Source organism: Cetorhinus maximus, unplaced genomic scaffold (genome assembly GCF_964194155.1).
Source record: "Cetorhinus maximus unplaced genomic scaffold, sCetMax3.hap1.1 HAP1_SCAFFOLD_138, whole genome shotgun sequence".
In the NCBI taxonomy this organism is placed as follows: domain Eukaryota; kingdom Metazoa; phylum Chordata; class Chondrichthyes; order Lamniformes; family Cetorhinidae; genus Cetorhinus; species Cetorhinus maximus.
The window spans coordinates 554,849-577,486 of NW_027596135.1; the positions used below are offsets into that span (position 1 = coordinate 554,849).

A 22,638-nucleotide genomic window follows, 5' to 3' on the forward strand; every position below is an offset into this window, starting at 1 on the left:
TTTGACCGAGTTCAGACGTCGTCACTTAAATGCCGCCCACTTTACTCAGTGCTTCCTCTTTCTGGTCTTGACGTTTTCATTTGGCTTCTATCGAAAGCATTTTTAAATGCCTTGACCATGAGGGAGTGATGAGCAGAGATTTTGTCCTCTTTTTCCTCCTCCTCTGTCCATGTCCCGGGACAGGGAACTCAGGACTGGGTGAGTAAACAGAGGAGGAGGAGGAGGGTGGATGGGGCACGGAGGGGAGGGGAGGCGGTCGCGAGGGGTGCGGGTAGAGTCTCCAATTTTAAACCAGAGAAAATAAGTTTGCTTCTGTTTTTAATCTCCAAGCACTTCTGAAGCTTCCCCGCTGCATTGCACAGCAAGATTCCAGGCGTTAACGCAGGATGGGGTCACGGCCAGGGTTGAGGGGGAACTTCCTGAGGACATCCCATCCCTCCCGCCTCCTTCTCTGCTGTTCATTCCAATTGTTCCTTTCACCATTTTCCCAAATATCCGCATTGAGACAGGTTTCTTTCGGAGCTGACTCAGAATGTGGAGTTCAGGCCATTCGACCCCCTCGTCCTAGCCTGATCATCCCTTCAATGTGATCGTGGTGGACCTCTGTTCTCAGTCCCGTCTTTTCCTGAAATGCCTTAATTCCCAAAACACCTGTCTCCACTTTCCCGCCTCCTCCCTGTATCCCTGAATCCCCCAATCAACAATCTAACTTCACCCTCTCGTCCACTCCTCATATCCCTTAATCCCCCTCAATCAAAAATTTATCTCCACTTTCTTGCCTGCTCCCCATATCCCTTAATCCCCCCCAATCAAAAATTTATCTCCATTTTCCTGCCTGCTCCCCGTATCCCTTAATCCCCCAATCAAAAATTTATCTCCGTCCTCCGCCCAGTCCTCATATCCCTGAGTCCCCCAATCAAAAATCTATCTTCATCCTCCCGTCCACTCCCTGTATCCCTTAATCCCCCAATCAAAAATTTATCTCCACTTTCCCGCCCACTCCCCGTATCCCTTAATCCCCCAATCAAAAATTTATCTCCACTTTTCCGCCTGCTCCCCGTATCCCTCAATCAAAAATCTATCTCCACCCTCCGCCCGCTCCCCATATCCCTCAATCCCCAAATCAAAAATCTATCTCCACTTTCCCACCCACTCCCCGTATCCCTTAACTCCCCAATCAAAAATCTACCTCCGCTCCTTCTCCCACTCCCCGTATCCCTTAACCCCCCCAATGAAAAATTTATCTCCACTTTCCGCCCACTCCCCGTATCCCTTAATTCCCTCAATGCCGGGAAATCTCTCGATCTCCGTATCGAATGTGACTGATAATCCTCTGGGGTCGAGAATTCCAAAGATTCACGACCCTTGGAGTGAAGAAATTTCCCCTCCTCAGTCTGAAATGGCCAACCCCTCACCCTGAGACTGTAACCCCGCTTTGTGTTCTAGACTCTCCAGCCGGGGTGGGGGGGGAGTAGATGGGGAACAGCCTCTCAGCATTGACCCTGTCAAATACTCCCAGAATTTCATACGTTTCAATGAGATCACTTCTCATTCTCCTAAACACCATAGAATGGGCTGATAAGTGGCAACTAATATCCGTGCCACCTAAGTGCCAGTCAATGGCTATCTCCAACAAGGGAGAATCTAACCATCGCCCCTTGACAATCAATGGCATTATTATTGCTGAATTGCCCCACTATCAACATCCTGACCAGAAACTGAACTGGGCTAGCCACATAAATACTATGGCTACAAGAGCAGGTCAGAGGCTGGGAATCCTGCGGTGAGTAATTCACCTCCTGATCACCCAAAGCCTGTCCACCATCTACAAGGCACAAGTCAGGAGTGTGATGGAATACTCCCCACTTGCCTGGATGAGTGCAGCTCCCACAACACTCAAGAAGCTCGAAACCTTCCATGACAAAGCAGCCCCGCTTGATTGACACCCCATCCACAAACATTCACTCCCTCCACCATCGACGCACAGGGGCAGCAGTGTGTGTACCATCTACAAGATGCACTGCAGCAACTCACCAAGGCTCCTTTGACAGTGCCGCCCAAACCCACGACTGCTACCATCTAGTATGACAAGGACAGCAGGTATGTGGGAACACCACCACCTGGAAGTTCCCCTCTGAGCCACTCACCATCCTGACTTGGAAATATATCGGTCGTTCCTTCACTGTCGCTGGGTCAAAATCCTGGAACTCCCTCCCTAACAGCACTGTGAGTGTACCCGCACCACACGGGCTGCAGCGTTTCAAGAAGGCGGCTCACCACCACCTTCTCAAAGGGTAATTAGGAATGGGTAACCAATGTTCACATCCCGGAAATGAATTAAAGAAAATATTGTTCCAAACTACTCAATCTCCGATCTCCTCATTGGGCTGCATCCTCATCCCAGTAAGCAGTCTAGGTTGGACCAACACAGGCTGTAGGAGTTGAGTTTGCAGGTACAGCAAGTCATTAGGAAGGCAAAGGGAATGTTGGCCTTTATTGCAAGAGGGATGGAGTGTAACAGTTGGGAAGTCTTGTTACAACCGTACAGGGCATTGGTGAGACCGCACCTGGAATACTGTGTACAGTTTTGATCTCCTTACTTACGGTGAGGTATACTTTAAGATCCTGAGGGGACTTGACAGGGTGGATGTGGAGAGGATGTTTCCTCTTGTGGGAGAATGTAGAACTAGGGGGTCACTGTTTAAAAATAAGGGGTTGCCCATTTAAGACAGAGATGAAGAGAAATTTTTTCTCTCAGAGGGTCGTGAGCCTTTGGAACTCTCTTCCTCAAAAGGCAGTGGAAGCAGAATCTTTGAATATTTTTTAAGGCAGAGGTGGATAGATTCTTGATTAATAAGGGGGTGAAAGGTTATCGGGGTAGGTGGGAATGTGGGGTTTGAGTTACATGCAGATTAGCCATGATCTTATTGAATGGTGGAGCAGGCTCAAGGGGCTGAGTGCCCTTCACCTGCTCCTAATTTGTATGTTCGCATGTTCTTGCATTGGAAGCAATTCAGAAAAGGTTCGCTTGGATGATTCCTGGGATGAAGGAGTTTGTCTTACGGGGAAAGGTTGAGCACGTTGGGCCATTGGAGTTTAGAAGAATGAGAGGTGATCTTATTGAAACATGTCAGATTCTGAGGGGAGGGCTTGACAGGGTGGATGCTGAGAGGATGTTTCCCCCTCGTGGGAGAATCTAGAATGAGGTGGGGGGCACAGTTTCACAATAAGGGGTCTCCCATTGAAGGTGGAAATAAGGAAGAATTTCTTCTCTCAGAGGGTTGTCAGTCTGTGGAATTCTCTCCCCCAGAGAGCAGTGGAGGCTGGATCACTGAATATATTCAAGGCCAAGTTAGACAGATTTTTGTTTGACAAGGGAGCCGAGGGTTTATGGGGGGGGCGGTGGTGGGCAGGAAAGGGAGTTGAGGCCACAGTCAGAACAGCCATGGTCTTATTGAATGAGGGAAGCAGGCTCGAGGGGCCGAATCCAAAGGGCATTTTTCTTCACGTTTTTACCCCTTTCAGACAGATGGAAGGTGTCATTAGCTTGCTTTGTGATGGACAATCCCAGCCCGCTGGAGATGGCATGTGAGCTCACAACCAACGACCGAATCTTCCTTTACTATGACAGCACGACACCCAGTGTCCAGTTCCTCGAGAGTGGCTTCGAGGATTACCGTGGCATTTTTGAGGAACTCGTGCAGGGTCGTGACAGGGCCCTGGTATCGTTCCGGAGGATGATCGCCCTAACGGCTGCAGCGACCAGCCACTCAAGCCCCCCAGACGGTGAGTCCGGGTCAGGGAGGGCCGCAGCTCCGAGCGGGGGCGGGTGAGGACCCCACCCCCGTTCGCTCGGCGCCCTCACCGAGGCCTTGGGCTGCCACGTGGCACCCCAGGGCTGCTGTGCCGGTCTCGTGCCGCCACTGCCGTAACCCCAGTCCTTGTACAGGTACCGCAGCACATACCGCGCAGGACATTCCGCGGTGCAGAAGGTCGGAGGTGAGAACCTGGCACCCGCGCTGCCACACTTTTGCCAGAGGTTTGATTAAAAGAGAGAGAGGGAAGAGGGAGAGGGCACAGGGGCTGGGGTAGCGGGATCTGGCATTGACAAGGTCCGCAGTGAACTCTGTGACACCGATTCTACACAACTGTCCTTTCTTGGGTGACTGACACTCTGCACGGGGCCAGTGTGAGTGCTGCATTGGCAGAGGGTCTGGGTCCCTCGGCTGATGCCCTGTTTGGCTGTTAGATTAAAGACGGCATCGGCATTGTTAGGGAGAAGTGCCCGGTTTACGCAGGATGTCCCGCCAGCCCCATATCAGCGGCCAAGGGCAAAGAACTCCCATCATCTCTAGGCGTCGCCACGCGGTGACATCACAGCACAGCATCACCCAATCAAATTCAAATCTCCTTAAGCGGGGTGGGTGGGGACGGGTGGGGGTGAAGCCAGGGGGCGCTCTGATTGGCTGGGACTTTTGGCAGACTGCGATGGGATTGACAGGGTTTGCATTTCATTGCGGGATGGTGCGTCAGCAGCAAGCGTCAGTCTGGCTGCGATAGGGGCGAGCAGGGGCGGGGGGGGGCGGCGTCTGAATAATTTCGTTTCTGATCGTGTCAGTGATTAGTGTTTTGAAATTTGCTGCAAATGCGCTTGCATTTTTTTTATAATTAGTGACCCTGGGTGGAAGTCAATAAGGTAATGACTCAAAACAAAATAAAAACAGAATTACCTGGAAAAACTCAGCAAGTCTGGCAGCATCGGCGGAGAAGAATGCTGTCAGACTTGCTGAGTTTTTCCAGGTAATTCTGTTTTTATTTTGTTTTGGATTTCCAGCATCCGCAGTAGCTTTTAGCTTTTTGTTTTTATCTGAAGGTAATGACTCATCTGATTATGACTTCAACTCCCAACATTCCCACCCACCCCTGATAACCTTTCACCCACTTTTTATCAAGCGTCTTTCTAACTTTGCCTTAAAAATATTCAAAGACTGCTTCCACTGCCTTTTGAGGAAGAGAGTTCCAAAGACTCTCGACCCTCTGAGAGAAAAAATTCTCCTCATCTCTGTCTTAAATGGGCGACCCCTAATTTTTAAACAGCGACCCCTGGTTCTAGATTCCCCCACAAGAAGAACCATCCTTTCCATGTGACGCACATACATATTTGTGTGTAACAAATACACACAAATCTTACACCGACGGGGTCTAGTTTTACCTTTCCCAAGAACATTCTACTTCATCACTCAACCTTTCCTAAATTTAAAGGTTGTTATCGGGTCACCCCCCACCTCCCTCTCTCCCTCCCCTCCCCCTCCACCCAGCCTTCCCTCCCCTCCCCTCACACCCTCCCCTCACCCTTCCCTCCCCTCCCCCATTCCCCACCCCCTCCCCCACCCCTCCCACTCCCCCCTCCCCTCCACCCTCCTCCCCCTCTCCCTACTCCCCTCCCGTACTCCACTCCCCCCCTCGCCTCCCCATCCCGCCCCCCCCCCCCCCCTTCCTCCCCTTCCCTTCCCCTGCCTCCCCGCCAATTCGATGGACTTCATCAGCAGCCAAGTTTCATTTGGGGATAAGTATCTGTACCATCATTTTGGCAGCTGTTCCTTCGATGTCATCAGATCGTGTGGTGAGGCAACTCCGGGCCGGGGCATGCAGCACGGTCCCAAAACTTTAGTCACCCAGCTCATTGCAAAACATTTAATTGGGTCGTTTCAGAAATTGCTCAGCTGTTCCTGTATCCAGAAAAAGATGTCGTCTATGGCCAGGAAAACATCTTGATCTGCTTGGTGAGTGGCTTGTTCCCACCGGCAATTGACATCACCCTGCAGAAGAATGGCGCACCCCTCGACGCTCATATTAACTCCTCGAAGCTCTCATTTGGCGAAGATTGGCGGTTCCAAGTGCTCCGTTATGCACAGGTCCGGCCTGAGGCTGGGGACACGTATTCCTGCAAAGCGCTTCACACCATCAGTCGTGAGGAGAAGATCGTGTACTGGGGTAAGAGAAACAAAGCTGTTGGTTGGTTAAATTGCATCGGGCCTCCAGCAGGCACAGTTGTGCTTTTTAAAAACTCTTTCACGGGATCCGGGCGTCGCTGGCTGGGCCAGCATTTGTTGCCCGCCCCTAATTGCCCCTTGAGAAGGCGGTGGTAAGTTGCCTTCATGAATTTCTGCAGCCCGTGTGATGTAGGTACACCCACTGTGCTGTTAGGGAGGGAGTTCCAGGATTTTGACCCAGCGACGGTACACGCGAACTAGGATGTGGAGTAGGCCGCTTGGCCCCTTGAGCCTGCTCCATCATTCAATAAGATCACGGCTGATCTGACCACCTACCCCCAATAACCTTTCACCCACTTGCTTATCAAGAATCTATCTATCTCTGCCTTAAAAATATTCAAGGACTCTGCTTCCACCGCCTTTTGAGGAAGAGAGTTCCAAAGTTTCTCGACCCTCAAGAGAAAAAAATTCTCCTCATCTCTGTCTTAAATGGGTGACCCCTTATTTTTAAACAGTGACCCCTGGCTCTAGATTCTTCCTCAAGAGGAAACATCCACCCTGTCAAGACCCCTCAGGATCTTATATGTTTCAGACAGTGAAGGAACAGCCAATATATTTCCAAGTCAGGATGGTGTGTGTCTTGGAGGGGAACTTGCAGGTGGTGGTGGTGTTCCCATGCATCAGCTGCCCTTGTCTTTCTAGGTGGTAGAGGTCGTGGGTTTGGGCAGCGCTGTCGAGGGAGCCTTGGTGAGTTGCTACAGTGCATCTTGTAGATGGTACACACACACTGCTGCCCCTGTGCGTCGGTGGTGGACAGAGTGAATGTTTAACATGGTTGATGAGGTGTGAATCTAGCGGGGCTGCTTCGTCCTGGGTGGTGTCGAGCTCCTTGAGTGTTGTGGGAGCTGCACTCATCCAGGCAAGTGAGGAGTATTCCATCACACTCCTGACTTGTGCCTTATAGATGGTGGACAGGCTTTGGGGAGTCAGGGGGTGAGTCACTCTCCACAGGATTCCCAGCCTCTGACTTTCTCTTGTATTTATATGGCTGGTCCAGTTCAGTTTCTGGTCAATGGTAAACTCCAGAATGGTGATAGCTGGGGAATCCAGAGATGGTAATGTTGTTGAAAATCAAAGAAACGTGTTTGGATTCTCTCTTGTTGGAGGTGGTCATTGCCTAGCACTTGGGTGGTGCAAATGCTACTTGCCACTTGGCAACCCAAGCCTGGTCATTGTCCAAGTCTTGCTGCATACGGACACGGACTGCTTCAGGTTGTCTGGTTGGCTTTGGGACTCAGTCAATAGAAAATTTATGTGATTTTACAATGTAGGCGTGGTGCGTGCAGAACATCACAGAAGTATTATGGTAAACTCTTGAGCTTGTCACAATTTGGCACTTACTGCACTGTAATCATTGGGTTGCACTGTCTTGCCCAAGCTCATTGACAGGGGGTGCCTGGGATCACTTTTAACATAACTTTCTCCAGACATAGCACACCTATGTGACTAGCAAGCCTGCAATATTTTCCGAATTCAAAGCCCAGTCACGGAGGTTGGTATTTAAGGGGCATCTTAAAGGAGGAGAGAGAGAGTAAGATAGAGAGAGGCAGAGAGGTTTAAGGAGGGAATTCCAGAGCTTAGGGCCCCCGGGCAGCTGAAGGCATGACCACCGCCAATGGTGGAGCGATGGGAATCGGGGGATGGTCAAGAGGCCAGAATTGGAGAAGCGCAGAGATCTCGGAGGGTTGTAGGAGATTACAGAGATAGGGAGGGTTGTAGGGGCTGGAGGAGATTACAGAGTTAGGGGGAGTTGTTGGGACTGGAGGAGGTTACAGAGATAGGGAGGGTTGTAGGGCCTGGAGGAGGTTACAGAGATAGGGAGGGGTGTAGGGGCTGGAAGAGGTTACAGAGAAAGGCAGGGGTGTAGGGGCTGGAGGAGGTTACAGAGATAGGGAGGGTTGTTGGGGCTGGAGGTTACAGAGATAGGGAGGGTTGTAGGGGCTGGAGGAGGTTACAGACATAGGGAGGGTTGTAGGGGGCTGGAGGAGGTTACAGAGATAGGGAGGGTTGTAGGGGGTTACAGAAATAGGGAGGGTTGTAGGGGCTGGAGGGGATTACAGAGATAGGGAGGGTTGTAGGGGCTGGAGGAGGTTACAGAGATAGGGAGGGATGTAGGGGCTGGAGGTGTTTACAGAGATAGGGAGGGTTGTAGGGGCTGGAGGAGGTTACAGAGATAGGGAGGGTTGTAGGGGCTGGAAGAGCTTACCGATATAGGGAGGGTTGTAGGGCCTGGAGGAGATTACGGAGATAGGGAGGGTTGTAGGGACTGGAGGAGGTTACAGAGTTAGGGAAGGTTGTCGGGGCTTGTGTAGTTCACAGAGATGGGGAGGGTTGTAGGGGCTGGAAGAGCTTACAGTTATAGGGAGGGTTGTAGGGCCTGGAGGAGATTACGGAGATAGGGAGGGTTGTAGGGACTGGAGGAGGTTACAGAGATAGGGAGGATTTAGGGGCTAGAGGAGTTTACAGAGATAGAGAGGGTTGTAGGGGCTGGAGGAGGTTACAGAGATAGGGAGGGTTGTAGGGGCTGGAGGGGATTACAGAGATAGGGAGGGTTGTAGGGGCTGGAGGAGGTTACAGAGATAGGGAGGGATGTAGGGGCTGGAGGAGATTACAGAGATAGGGAGGGTTGTAGGGACTAGAGGAGGTTACAGAGATAGGGAGGGTTGTAGGGGCTGGAAGAGCTTACCGATATAGGGAGGGTTGTAGGGCCTGGAGGAGATTATGGAGATAGGGAGGGTTGTAGGGACTGGAGGAGGTTACAGAGTTAGGGAAGGTTGTCGGGGCTTGAGTAGTTCACAGAGATGGGGAGGGTTGTAGGGGCTGGAAGAGCTTACAGTTATAGGGAGGGTTGTAGGGCCTGGAGGAGATTACGGAGATAGGGAGGGTTGTAGGGACTGGAGGAGGTTACAGAGATAGGGAGGATTGTAGGGGCTAGAGGAGTTTACAGAGATAGAGAGGGTTGTAGGGGCTGGAGGAGGTTACAGAGATAGGGAGAGTTGTAGGGGCTGGAGGAGGTTACAGTTATAGGGAGGGTTGTAGGGCCTGGAGGAGATTACGGAGATGGGGAGGTTTGTAGGGGCTGGAAGAGCTTACAGTTATAGGGAGGGTTGTAGGGCCTGGAGGAGATTACGGAGATAGGGAGGGTTGTAGGGGCTGGAGGAGGTTACAGAGATAGGGAGGGTTGTAGGGACTGGAGGAGGTTACAGAGATAGGGAGGGTTGTAGGGGCTGGAGGAGGCTACAGGGATAGGGAGGGATGTCGAGACTGTTGCCATTAACAGTCTGACCTTGCACGTGGTGACCATCCTTGGAATCCTTACCCCTATACCAGTCAGTTAGCATCAGGAGAGAAGGAAGAACACAGACGATGGTAGAAATGTAACCTAGCAGTACAGTCAGGACCTGTCGGAACTGGCTCAGGGCTGATTTCTGATTCAGACGGTACTGAATAAACTTGCGTCTCGTTTACAGAACCAGAACTGCCGAACTCCTCAGAAGAGACCGCCATGGATTCAAGTCAATTTGCCGTGCTAGTCCTCGGGCTGATTGTAGGATTGCTTGGCACAGCCGCTGGGATCTGCTTTTGTCTCTGGCCCATTTTGGTGAACCGCAACCCTTTGCGCAGCCGAATGAATTCCAGCGTGAGGTCCTCGAATTCAGCGTGATAAATGAATGGACTGAGCTGTAACTTTGTGCAGTGATGGCTGGCGGTCTATACCTCCCTCTCTCTCTCTCTCTCTGTATCTCTCTCTCTCTCTGTCTCCCAGGGTATTGGACACAAGGTTTGTTCTGCCGTCACTCTCTGTCCTGGCCCCACAGTTTATGGATTCCAAAGTCTGCGTCCTCACCTTGAAATCGCTTGCCCTATTTATCAGAGCCAATACAGTGCCAAATGCAACCTCTGCTCCTCTGGGCAAAAGTTTACTCGTCTTACCTTTTGGGTGAGATGGTCGCGCAGTGGTAATGTCACTGGTCCAGTAATCCAGCGGCCCAGGCTAACGCTCTAGGGACACAGGTTCAAACCCACTGGAATTTAAATTCAATTAACAAACCTGGAATTGGAAGCCAGTCTCAGTCATGGTGACCACGAAACTATCATCGATTGTTGTCCAAACCCCATCTGCTTCACTAATGTCCCTTTAGGGAAGGAAATCTGCTGTCATTACCTGGTCTGGCCTACACGTGGCTCCATACCCCACAGCAATGTGGTTGACTTTTAACTGCCCCTCTGAAATGTCCCTTGCGAACCACTCAGCGCAAAAGGCAATTAGGGATGGGCAACAAATGCGCACATCGCGTGAACTTATACTTTTTTTAATGCATTCACGGGATGTTGGCGTTGCTGGCTAGGCCAGCATTTATTGCCTATCCCTAATTTCCCTTGCTCATTTATTTTAAAAATTTTGGTCTCGCCCACTCTGCCACTTTGTCCCCATTCTCTCATCGCCTACCTCGCTCTCTCTTGCGGCGCCATGTCCCTCCCTGCTCTTAAGTACCTTCCTCCGGACCTTCCCCACCTTCCTGCCCGGTGAAGTCTTGCAAAGTGTTTTGCCGATGTATTGTGTGCATATAGAACAGTCGCACATTAAAACAGTCAACTAAATCGTCTGAAATGAGAAGCACAAAATAACCCCCACAATCCAAATTGGAAAACAGACGTCGCTGAAGTGGTGCGGCGGCTCAGGCAGCAGGGAGGTTCTGCCACCATAAGGTCAAAAGTGGGGATGTTTGCTGATGATTGCACAATATTCAGCACCATTTGCGACTGCTCAGATACTGAAGCAGTCCAGATACTGAATGCAGCAAGACCTAGACAATATCCAGACTTGGGCTGACAAGTGGCAAGTAACATTTGCGCCACACAAGTGCCAGGCAATGACCATCTCCACTGCAGTGGTTCAAGATGGCAGCTCATCACCATCCTCTCAAGGGCAACTAGGGATGGGCAATAAATGCTGGCCTAGCCAGCGAAGCCCACATCCCGCAAATGAATAAAAAAAAAGAGAATCTGACCATCATCCCCTGACATTCAATGGTATTACCATCGCTGAATCCCCACTATCACCATCCTGGCGATTACAATTGACAAGGAACTGAACTGGACCAGCCATGTAAATACTGTGGCTACAAGAGCAGGGAAGAGGCTGGGAATCCTGCAGAGAGTAACTCACCTCCTGACTCCCCAAAGCCTGTCCACCGTCTACAAGGCACAAGTCAGGAGTGTGACTTGTGTGACTCAGGAGTGTGGTGGAATACTCCCCACTTGCCTGGATGAGTGTAGATCCCACAACACTCAGGAAACTCGACACAATCCAGGACAAAGCACCCTGTTTTTTTGGCACTCTATCCACAAACATTCACTCTCTCCACCACTGATGCACAGTAGCAGCAGTGTGTACCATGTACAAGATGAACTGTAGGAATTCACCAAGGCTCCTTCGACAGCATCTTCCAAAACCACGACCACTACCATCTAGAAGGACAAGGGCAGCGGACATGTGGGAACACCACCACCTGGAAGTTCCCCTCTGAGCCACTCGCCATCCTGACTTGGAAATATATCGGCCGTTCCTTCACTGTCGCTGGGTGAAAATCCTGGAACTCCCTCCCTAACAGCACCATGGATGTACCTACACCACATGGACTGCAGTGGGTTCAAGAAGGCGGCTCACCCCCACCTTCTCAAGGGCAACTAGGGATGGGTAATAAATGCTGTCCCAGCCAGCGAAGCCCACATCCCATTTATGAATTTTTAAAAAGTGACAGAAAATCCATTTAAATAAGCAATAAATGTCACAGGGGTAGAAGATTACAAATGAACAAAAGCCACTTGCCATGTATGATAAATCTGTCTCTGAAGTTGAGATGCTAAATTTGCCATTGGCCAGATTTTGATAGCTTTCTGAAGCAATCCTTTTTCCATGCAGAGGTCGGCCAGTGCACCTTATAGTGTTCAATGGTTCAATTGTTCTGTGTTTAATATGGAACATATGAACTAGGAGCAGGAGTAGGCCACCCAGCCCTTCAAGCCTGCATCACCATTCAGTGATGGCTTATCTGATTGTAACCTCCTTCCTACGCTCGATAACCTTTCATCCCCTTGTTAATCAAGAATCTATCTAGCTCTGCCTTAAAAATATTCAAAGACTCTGCTTCCACCACCTCTTGAGGAAGAGAATTCCAGAGACTCATCGACACTCTGAGAGAAAAAGTCCCTCCTCATCTCTGCCTTAAATGAGCGACCCCTTATTTTTAAACAGTGGCCCTCGTTCTAGGTTCTCCCACATGAGGAAACATCCTCTCCAAATCCACCCTGTCAAGACCCTTCAGGATCTTAAAGGTTTCGATCAAGTCACCTCTTACCCTTCTAAACTCCAGTGGGTACAAGCCTAACCTGTGCAACCTTTCCTCGTAAGGCAACCTGCCCATTCCTGGTATTAGCCCAGTAAACCTTCTCTGAACTGCTTCCGATGCTTTTACATCTTTCCTTAAATAAGGAAAGTACTGTACATAGTACTCCAGACATGGTCTCACCAGTGCAATTGCCCTTGCAATAAATGATAACATTCCATTAGCCTTCCTAATTACTTGCTGTACCTGCATACTAGCCTTTTGTGATTCATGCACTGGGACACCTGGATCCCTCTGAATCTCAGAGCTCTGCAATTTCTCACCATTTAGCAAATATGCTTTTTTTTTCCATTTCTGCTGCTAAAATGGATTATATGAGTCTGGCAACTGATCTATGCTCACTGTGCTTGATTGGTTAGGTCTGGGTGCTGAATCAGAACTGAGCTGAAAGTATGAGTGCAGATATTTTGTGACTGGAAACATATGTTAAAACCTGTTGCACACTTAGAAACTAGTGTCGTCTCTTTCTCTGAGGTAAATCAAATATATAAAATACACAACTCACTTCAATGCCCGAGGACACAGCCAAACATTCCTGCTTCTAGCCTGAATTTCATCTCACGCCCACAAGTGTGCTGTAGTCTTAAAGGGAGACTGCCTCGCTTTTGACTAATGCTTAACAAGCATCGCAAAGCATGTCACACTTTTTCAAAGGTGCGTCAGGGTCAGGATCGCCGACGATAATTGAGGCAAGGATGGCACCCATTCATTATTCATGGGGTGCGGGTGATACCTTGATTGTTCTTTGAGAAGGTGGTGGTGAGCCGTCATCTTGAATACAACTGAGTGACTCGCCCACACCGAACGAGCCAATGAGCTCCCCCCAACGAATCCCATGGAATAAAAGGGACAGTGGCAGCACGGATATGGAGCGACAGGAAACATTGGGTCGTGGTGAAGGGTTGTTCTATTTTCAGACTGGAGGAAGGCAAACCATAGGGGTTTGCCCGACAGTAGGTGCACCGACCACTCCTTCATCTACACCAATCAGCTAGATTTGGGTATATGTGCCACAATTTCAAAATTCGCAGGTGGCGCAAAAATTATGAAGAGGATGGGACAAACTTCAAGAGGACGTAAGCCAGGTTTGTGGAATGGGTAGGCAGTGGCAAATGGAGTCCAATGTGGAGAAGTGTGAGGTGATTCATTTTGGCAGGAAGAACGTGGAGAGACAATATAAAATAAAGGGTACAACTCAAGCGGGGGTAAAGGAGTGGAGGGACCTGGGTGTAGATGTGCATAAATCATTGAAGGTGGCAGGGCAGGTTGTGAGCGTGGTTAATAAAGCATACAGTATCCTAGGCTTTATTAATAGGGGCACAGAGTACAAGAGCAAGGAGGTTATGTTAAACCTGTATAAAACACTAGTTCAGCCCCAACTATTGTGTCCAGTTTTGGGCACCGCACTTAAGGAAGGATGTGAAGGCTTCAGAGAGAGAGAGAGAGAGTCTGGTAAAGATTCATGAGTATGGTTCCAGGGATGAGGAGCTTCAGTTCCGTGCGTAGATTGGAGAAGTTAGGGCTGTTCTCCTTGGAGGTTGAGAGGAGATTTGATAGAGGTGTTCAAAATCATGAGGGGCTCTGGGACAGAGTAGATGGGGAGAATCCGTTCCCATTGGTGGAAGGATCGAGAACCAGAGGGACACAGACTATAAAGATGTAGGAGCAGAAGAAGGCCATTCGGCCCATCGAGTCTGCCATTCAATGAGATCATGGCTAATCTGCTAAACCTCAACTCCAATTCCCTCCCTTTTCCCCAGAACCCTTGATTCCCTTACTGATTAAAAATCTGTCTATCTCTGCCTTGAATATACTTAATGACCCAGCCTCTACAGCCCTCTGAGATAAAGAATTCCACAGACTAACTACCCTCTGAGAGAAGAAATTTCTCCTCATCTCTGCCTTAAATGGGCGACCCCTTACTCTGAGATTATGCCCTCTGGTCCTAGGCTCTCTCACAAGGGGAAACAACCTCTCAGCCTACCCTGTCAAGCCCCCTAAGAATCTTATATGTTTTGATAAGGTTGCCTCTCATTCTTCTAAACTCCAATGAGTACAGGCCCAACCTACTCAACCTCTCCTCATAAAATTGTTCCATACCCAAGATCAACCTAGTGATAAAAGCAAAAAACTGCGGATCCTGGAAATCCAAAACAAAAATAAAAATACCTGGAAAAACTCAGCAGGTCTGGCAGCACCTGCGGAGAGGAACACAGTTAACGTTTCGAGTCCATATGACTCTTCAACAGAACAAAGTAAAAATAGAACAGAGGTGAAATATAAGCTGGTTTAAGTGGGGGTGGGGCAAGTAGAGCTGGATAGAGGGCCAGTGATAGTTAGAGATAGCCAAAAGATGTCAGAGACAAAAGGGCAAAGAGGTGTTGAAGGTGGTGATATTATCTAAGGAATGTGCTAATTAAGGGTAGAAAGCAGGACAAGCAAGGTACAGATAGCCCTAGTGGGGGTGGGGTGGGGTGAAGACCTTCTTTAGACTGCCTGAAATGCCAGTACATCTTTCCTTAGATAAGGGGACCAAAACTGTTCACAGTATTCTAGGTGCGGTCTAACTAGCACCTTGTATAGTTTTAGCAAGACTTCCCTATTTTTATACTCCATTCCCTTTGAAATAAAGGCCAACATTCCATTTGCCTTTCCTATTACTTGCTGAACTTGTATGCTAGCTTTTTGGGATTCATGCACGAAGACCCCCACATCCCTCTGTGCTGCGGCTTTCTGCAGTCTTTCCCCATTTAAATAATATTCAGCTCCTCTATTCTTCCTGCCAAAGTGCATAACCTCACATTTTCCCACATATTCCATCTGCCAAGCTTTTGCCCACTCACTTAACCTGTCTAGATCCCTCTGTAAACTCCTTGTGTCATCCTCACCACTTGCCTTCCCACCTATTTTTGTGTCATCTACAAACTTGGCGATATTACATTCATTTCCCTCATCCAAGTCATTAATATATATTGTAAATAATTGTGTCCCCAAAACTGATCCCTGTGGCACTCCACTAGTTACAGGTAGCCATCCTGAAAATACCCCCCTTATCCCAACTCTCTGTCTTCTATTAGTCAGCCAATTCTCTATCCATGCTAATATACTACCCCCAACACTGTGGGCTCTTATCTTATTAAGTAGCCTTATGTGCAGTACCTCATCGAACGCCTTTTGGAAATCCAAATATTACATCTATTGGTTCCCTTTTATCTATCCTGCTTGTTACCTCCTCAAATAATTCTAATAAATTTGTCAGGCATGATTTCCCCCTCATGAGGTCATGCTGACTCTGCTTGATTAGATTATGCATTCCTAAATGCTCTACTATTACATCCTTTATAATAGACTCTAACATTTTCCCAATGATGGATGTTAAACTAACTGGCTTATAGTTACCTGTTTTTTGTTTCCCGCCCTTTTTGAATAAGGGCATTACACTGGCAGTTTTCCAATCCTCTGGGACTTTTCCAGAATCTAAGGATTCTTGGAAGATTACTACCAGTGCATCCACTATCTCTGTAGCTACTTCCTTTAATATCCTAGAATGCAACCCATCAGGTCCAGGTGACTTATCAGCCTTTAGCCACATTAGTTTCCCTAGTACTTTTTCTCTAGTGATAGTTATTGTATTTATTTCCACCACCCCCACCCCCCCCCAACCCCGCCACCCCCCCCACTTTTGCCCCATGATTATTTAGTATTTTTGGTATGCTATTGGTGTCCTCTACTGTAAAGACTGATGCAAGGTATTATTCAACTCCTCTGCCATTTCCTGGTTCCCCATTATTATTTCCCCAGCCTCATTCTCTAATGGGCTTATATTGACTTTGGCCTCTCTCTTCCTTGTTATATATTTAAAGAAGCTCTTACTGTCCGTTTTTATATTACTTGCTAGATTACCCTCAAAGTTTATTTTCTCCCTCTTTATTATATTTTGGTCATCTTTTGTTGGTTTTTAAAAGTTTCCCAATCGTCCGGTTTACCACTAATCTTTGCCACATTGTATGTTTTTTCTTTCACTTTGATACTATCCTTAACTTCTTTGGTTAACCATGGTTGGTTTATACCCTTCCTACAATTCTTCTTCCTCACTGGGATATATGTTTGTTGTGAGTCATGAACTATTTTCTTAAATGTCTGCCATTGTTCATCAACCGTCTTTTCTGCTAAACACCTTTCCCAGCCCACTCCATCCAACTCTGCCCTCATTCCTTTGTAATTACCCTTATTTAAGTTTAGCACAGTTGTTTCCGACCCAAGTTTCTCCCCCTCAAACTGAATACTAAATTCTACAAAGTTATGGTCACTGTTTCCTAGGGGATTGTTTACTCTGAGAACATTTATTAAACATGCCTCATTACACATTACCAGATCCAAAATAGCCTGATCCCTGTTTATATCCATAACATATTGTTCTAGGAAACTGTCCCGAATACACTCTATGAATTCTTGCTCGTGGCTACCTCTGCCTATTTGATTTTCCCAATCTACATGAAGATTAAAGTCATCTATGATTAATATACTGCCTTTTTTACATGCCCTCATTATCTCCTGATTTATTCTCTGTCCTACAGATTAGCTACTGTTAGGGGGCCTATAGACTACTCCCACCAGTGTCTTCTTCCTCTTGTTATTTCTTACCTCCACCAGTATGGATTCCATATCTTCTGATTCAAGATCATTTCTTGCTATTGTACTTATTCCACCTCGTACTAGCAAAGCTACCCCACCACCCTTTCCTTCCTGCCTGTCCTTTCGAAAAGTCACATGCTCCTGAATATTTATTAATTGGGATAGACATAGTGTTAAGAGCTTGGATGGAGTGAATTTCTTGAAATATGTACAGGAGAACTTCTTAGGTCAATATGCAGAGGGTCCAACAAGGGACGGCACAGTGCTGGACCTAATTCTGGGGAATGAAGCCGGACAGGTGGCTGAGGTGGTGGTGGGGGAGCATTTTAGTGATAGTGACCACAACATGGTACAGTCTAAGTTTGTTATGGACAAAGAAATAGACAAGTTGCAAAAAAATGTTTTGGATTGGGAGAGAGTGGATTTTAGTAAAATAAGGCAGAATCTGGCCAAGGTAGACTGGGAACAGCTACTTGTGGGGAAATCTACAGAGGAGCAGTGGGGGGGCATTAAAAAAGGAAATGGGGAGGGTACAGGCTCAACATGTTCCCTCTAGGGTGATAGGAAGGAGTAACAAGCCCAGAGAACCATGGATGACCAGAGATATTCAGGATACAATGAGAAGGAAAAGAGAGGCTTTTAGCAGGTACAAGGGAAGCAAATCAGCAGAGGCATTAGTGGGGTACAGAAAGTGCAGGGTGGAGCAATTAGGAGAGCAAAGAGGGGATATGAGAAAGCTCTGGCTGGTAAAAGTAGGGAAAATCCCAAGATATTCTATAAGTATATCAATGAGAAGAGGATAACCAGGGAAAGAGTAGGGCCCATAAGGGACCAAGGGGGCAATCTATCGGTGGAGCCAGAGGACATCGGTAGCGTGTTGAACGAATACTTCACATCCATCTTCACCCAAGAGAATGAGGATGAAGGTATCGAACTCGGCGAGAGAGACTGCGAGGTTCTTAAGCAAATTGATATAGGTAGTGACAAGGTATTGGAGGTGTTGACAGGCTTAAAAGTGGACAAATCTCCAGGTCCGGATGATTTGTGTCCCAGACTGCTGAGGGAGGCAAGGGAGGAGATCACAGGGGCTCTGACCCAAATTTTTAATTCCTCTCTGGCCATGGGGGAGGTGCCAGAGGACTGGAGAACAGCTAATGTGGTTCCGCTACTTAAGAAGGGTTGTAGAGATAAGCCAGGGAACTACAGGCCAGTGAGTCTCACATCAGTGGTAGGGAAACTATTGGAGAAAATTCTGAAGGAGAGAATCTATCTCCACTAGGAGAGGCAAGGTTTGATCAGGGATAGTCAGCATGGCTTTGTCAGAGGGAGGTCATGCCTAACAAATTTGATTAAATTTTTTGAGGAGGTGACCAGGTGTGTAGATGAGGGTAGTGCAGTTGATGTAGTTTATATGGATTTCAGCAAAGTCTTTGACAAGGTCCCAAATGGGAGACTTATAAAGAAGGCAAATGCACATGGGATACAGGGTAATTTGATAAAGTGGATTCAACATTAGCTTAGTTGTAGGAGACAGAGGGTGATGACAGAAGGATGCTTTAGTGACTGGAAGCCAGTGTCCAGTGGCGTACCACAGGAATCTGTGCTGGGTCCCCTATTATTTGTCATTTATATAAACGACATAGATGACTATGTGGGGGGTAGGGTTAGTAAGTTTGCAAATGACACAAAGATTGGCCGGGTGGTTAACAGTGAGGTTGAGTGTCTTGGGCTACAGGAAGATATAGATGGGATGGTCAAATGGGCAGATAAGTGGCAGATGGAACTTAACCCTGAAAAGTGTGAGGTGATACACTTTGGAAGGAGTAATTTCACAAGGAAGTATTCAATAAACGGCATGACACTAGGAAGTTCTGAGGAACAAAGGGACCTTGGCGTGTATGTCCATAGATCTCTGAAGGCAGAGGGGCATGTTAGTGGGGTGGTGAAAAAGGCATATGGGACACTTGCCTTTATCAATCGAGGCATAGATTACAAAAGTAGGGAGGTCATGTTGGAGTTGTATAGAACCTTGGTGAGGCCACAGCTGGAGTACTGTGTGCAGTTCTGGTCGCCACATTATAGGAAGGATGTGATTGCACTGGAGGGGGTGCAGAGGAGATTCATCAGGATGTTGCCTGGGGTGAAACATTTAAGTTATGAAGAGGGGTTGGATAGACTTGGGTTGTTTTCGTTGGAGCAGAGAAGACTGAGGGGCAACCTGATCGAGGTGTACAAGATTATGAGGGGCATGGACAGGGTGGATAGGGAGCAGCTGTTCCCCTTAGTTGAAGGGTCAGCCACGAGGGGACATAAGTTCAAGGTGAGGGGCAGGAGGTTTAGGGAGGATGTGAGGAAAAACTTTTTTACCCAGAGGGTGGTGACGGTCTAGAATGCACTGCCTGGGAGGGTGGTGGAGGCGGGTTGCCTCACATCCTTTAAAAAGTACCTGGATGAGTACTTGGCATATCATAACATTCAAGGGTATGAGCCAAGTACTGGTAAACGGGATTAGGTAGGTAGGTCAGGTGTTTCTCACGTGTTGGTGTAGACTCGATGGGCCAAAGGGCCTCTTCTGCACTGTGTGATTCTGAGATTTAGTTCCCAGCTTTGATCTCCTTGTAACCATGTCTACGTCATGGCTATAAGATCATACCCATTAACCTCTATTTGTGCCATTAATTCATTTATTTTTGTTCCGAATACTATGTGCATTTAAATAAAAATCCATTAATTTAGCCTTTTTACCATTTTTCACCCCCCCTTTGGCCCTATTTGCTGCTGTTTTTTTATGTTTGTACACTCTGTCCCTTCCTGTCACACTCTGGGTGTCATTACCTAAATAGCTGCCCTGCAATGCTGCCATATCCTTTTGCTTTGCAAGCCTACATATCCTCTCTCCAGAACCCTCCTCCCATTTTTAGTTTAAAGCCCTCTCTACAGCCCTAGTTATTTGGTTTGTAGATTTAAGACAATTGGCAAAAGAAGCAACGGAGACACGGGAAAAAACTTCTTCACGCAGCGAGTGGTTAGGATCTGGAATGCGCTGCCTGAGAGTGTGAAGCAGGCAGGGTCAATCAAGGCTATCAAAAGGGAATTGCATAACCGACTGAAGAGTAAAAATTTCAAGGCTACAGGGAAGTGGGATTAGATGAGTTGTTTTCGCAGAGAACTGACCTGGGCTCGATGGGCTGAACAGTCTTTGGACATGCTGTAACAATTCAATTCTCTGGGGGTTGCAAGATGGATGAGCAAACTGATCATGGCATCGTGGTACAGGAAGCCATTTAAGTGGGGGGAATAGATGGTTAGGAGGGTAAGTTGAGGTATATTCTACAAAGGCAGTGGGTTAAGTGATTGGGCAAAAATTTGGCAGGCGGATATAATGTGGGAAAATGTGAACCTGTCCACTTTGGCAGGAAGAATAGAAAAGCAGCATATTATTTAAATGGGAAGAGACTGTGGAACTCTGAGGTACAGAGGGATCTGGGTGTCCTGGTGCATGAATCACAACAAGTTAGTATGCAGATGCAGCAAATGATTAGGAAGGCAAGTGGCAAGTTGGTGTTAATTGTGAGGGGAATGCAATATAGAAAAGTTGGGAAGTTTTGCTGCAGCCGTACAGAGCCTTGGTGAGAGCGCATCTGGAATACTGTGTGCAGTTTTGGTCTCCTTATTTGTAAAAAGATATAATTGTGTTAGAAGTAGTTCAGAGAAGGTTCACCCGTCTCATTCTGGGATGAAGGGGTTTGTCTTATGAGGAAAGGTTGAGCAGGTTGGGCCTCTACCCATTGGAGTTTAGAAGAATGAGAGGCAATCTTTTTGAAACATGTCAGATTCTGAAATGGGGCTTGACAGGGTGGATGCTGAGAGGATGTTTCCCCTTGTCAGACACAATTTAAGGATAAGGCGTCTCCCATTGAAGATGGAGATGAGGAGGAATTTCTTCTCTCAGGGTCGTCAGTCTGTAGAATTCTCTCCCCCAGAGAGCAGTGGAGGCCGGCTCATTGAATATGTTCAAGGCCAAGTTAGACAGAATTTTGATCGACAAGGGCGTTGGAGGTTACGAGGGACAGGTAGGAAAGTAGAGTCAAGACCACAATCAGATCAGCCACGATCTAATTGAATGGGGGAGCAGGCTTGAGGGGCCGAGTGGCTAAGCCCTGTTCCGATGATTCACTGGGGTGAATGGAGACGGTGATCCTGCATCCTGAGAACGAAGCGAGATACTGAATTAAAGAGCCATGGTAAAGCCTGCTTCGCTGTGAACAGATTCGCTCTCCCATGGCCCGGCGCAGTGAATTATTTAATGATCGTCATCCCTATAGTTTCAGTCACAGATGATTTGATTTATGCTTTTTGCATTTCTCACAGAACTAAGAGTTTCTGGTAGCGCTTGTTTGGGATTAACTATACCTTTTATTTCATGACACTAATGCTCTTAGCGAATATGATACTCTGTGCAACGCTGTACAATTCCTGGAAGGGCTGTCAATTCCCCATATCTAATGCTGCATATCTGAGGATTTTTTTGGCAGCCGACCTGACCTCTGTGGGGTAGCTGGAGGGTCAGTTTGCAGCTCAGAGCATGGCTGCAAGGTTGGTCGTGTTAACCTGTCTTGTTCCTGTAAGGTACAGGAACTGCCTGTGGTGAAGTGGTCCGGATGGGCACAGAATGAGGTTAGAGAGGAACAGGATGAGGCCGTTCAGCCCCTCTCGAGCCTGTTACATGGGAACAGGATGAGGCCATTCAGCCCCTCTTGAGCCTATTACACAGGAACAGAAGGAGGCTATTCATCCCCTCGAGCCTGTTACACAGGAGCAAGAGGAGGTTGTTCATCCCCTCGAGCCTGTTACACAGGAACAGGAGGAGGCTATTCATCCCCTTGAGCTTGTTACACAGGAACAGAAAGAGGCTATTCATCCCCTCGAGCCTATTGCACAGGAACAGGAGGAGGCCATTCATCCCCTCGAGCTTGTTACACAGGAACAGGATGAGGCCCTTCAGCCCCCCGGAAGCCTGTTACACAGGAACAGGATGAGGCTTTTCATCCCCTCGAGCCTGTTACACAGGAACAGGATGAGGCCCTTCAGCCCCAAAAGCCTGTTCAGTCATCTGATCAGATTGTGCCTGATCTACATCTTAACTCCATTCGCCCATCCTGCCTCGATGATCCTTAATCCCCCTACCCAACAAAAAATCTATCAAACTCATTTCCAGTTGACCCCGCGGCCTTGACAGCTTTTTGTGGTGGAGGGGGGTGGGGGAGAGAGAGTTCCAGATTCCCACTCCCCTTTGTGCAAAGATGCGCTTCCTGACATCACCCCTCAACGGCCTGGCTCCCAGTTTAAGGTTTTGCCCCCTTGCTCTGGTCTCTTGTCACCAGGGGAAATAGTTTCTCTCTACCAACCCTACTGAATCCTCGAATCGTCTTATCCCCTCACTTACAGGAAAACTGCACATTTCCTCTGAGCTGATTTTCCTTCTCTTTTTCCCTTGATCTTTTTTGGCAAGTGGGCCTGGTTCAACTGTTAAGTTTGTC

At 48.0% G+C, this 22,638-nt stretch overlaps 1 protein-coding gene across 5 annotated transcripts in view; it reads left to right on the forward strand.

Moving 5' to 3' along the window:
- The first annotated feature begins 59 nt into the window (after nt 1-59).
- The window catches only part of LOC144672877 (rano class II histocompatibility antigen, A beta chain-like), a 48,535-nt gene continuing 25,956 nt past the window's right edge, over nt 60-22,638 (forward strand). For 4 of the 5 annotated variants that reach the window (XM_078534868.1, XM_078534869.1, XM_078534872.1 and 1 more), the window contains exons 1-3: nt 60-198; nt 3,526-3,786; nt 5,713-5,994. In XM_078534868.1, coding sequence (XP_078390994.1) covers nt 129-198; nt 3,526-3,786; nt 5,713-5,994 — 613 coding nt within the window. In that variant the 5' untranslated portion in view covers nt 60-128. The remainder of the gene's footprint in view (nt 199-3,525; nt 3,787-5,712; nt 5,995-22,638) is intronic. The other variant, XM_078534870.1, reaches the window with a different exon arrangement.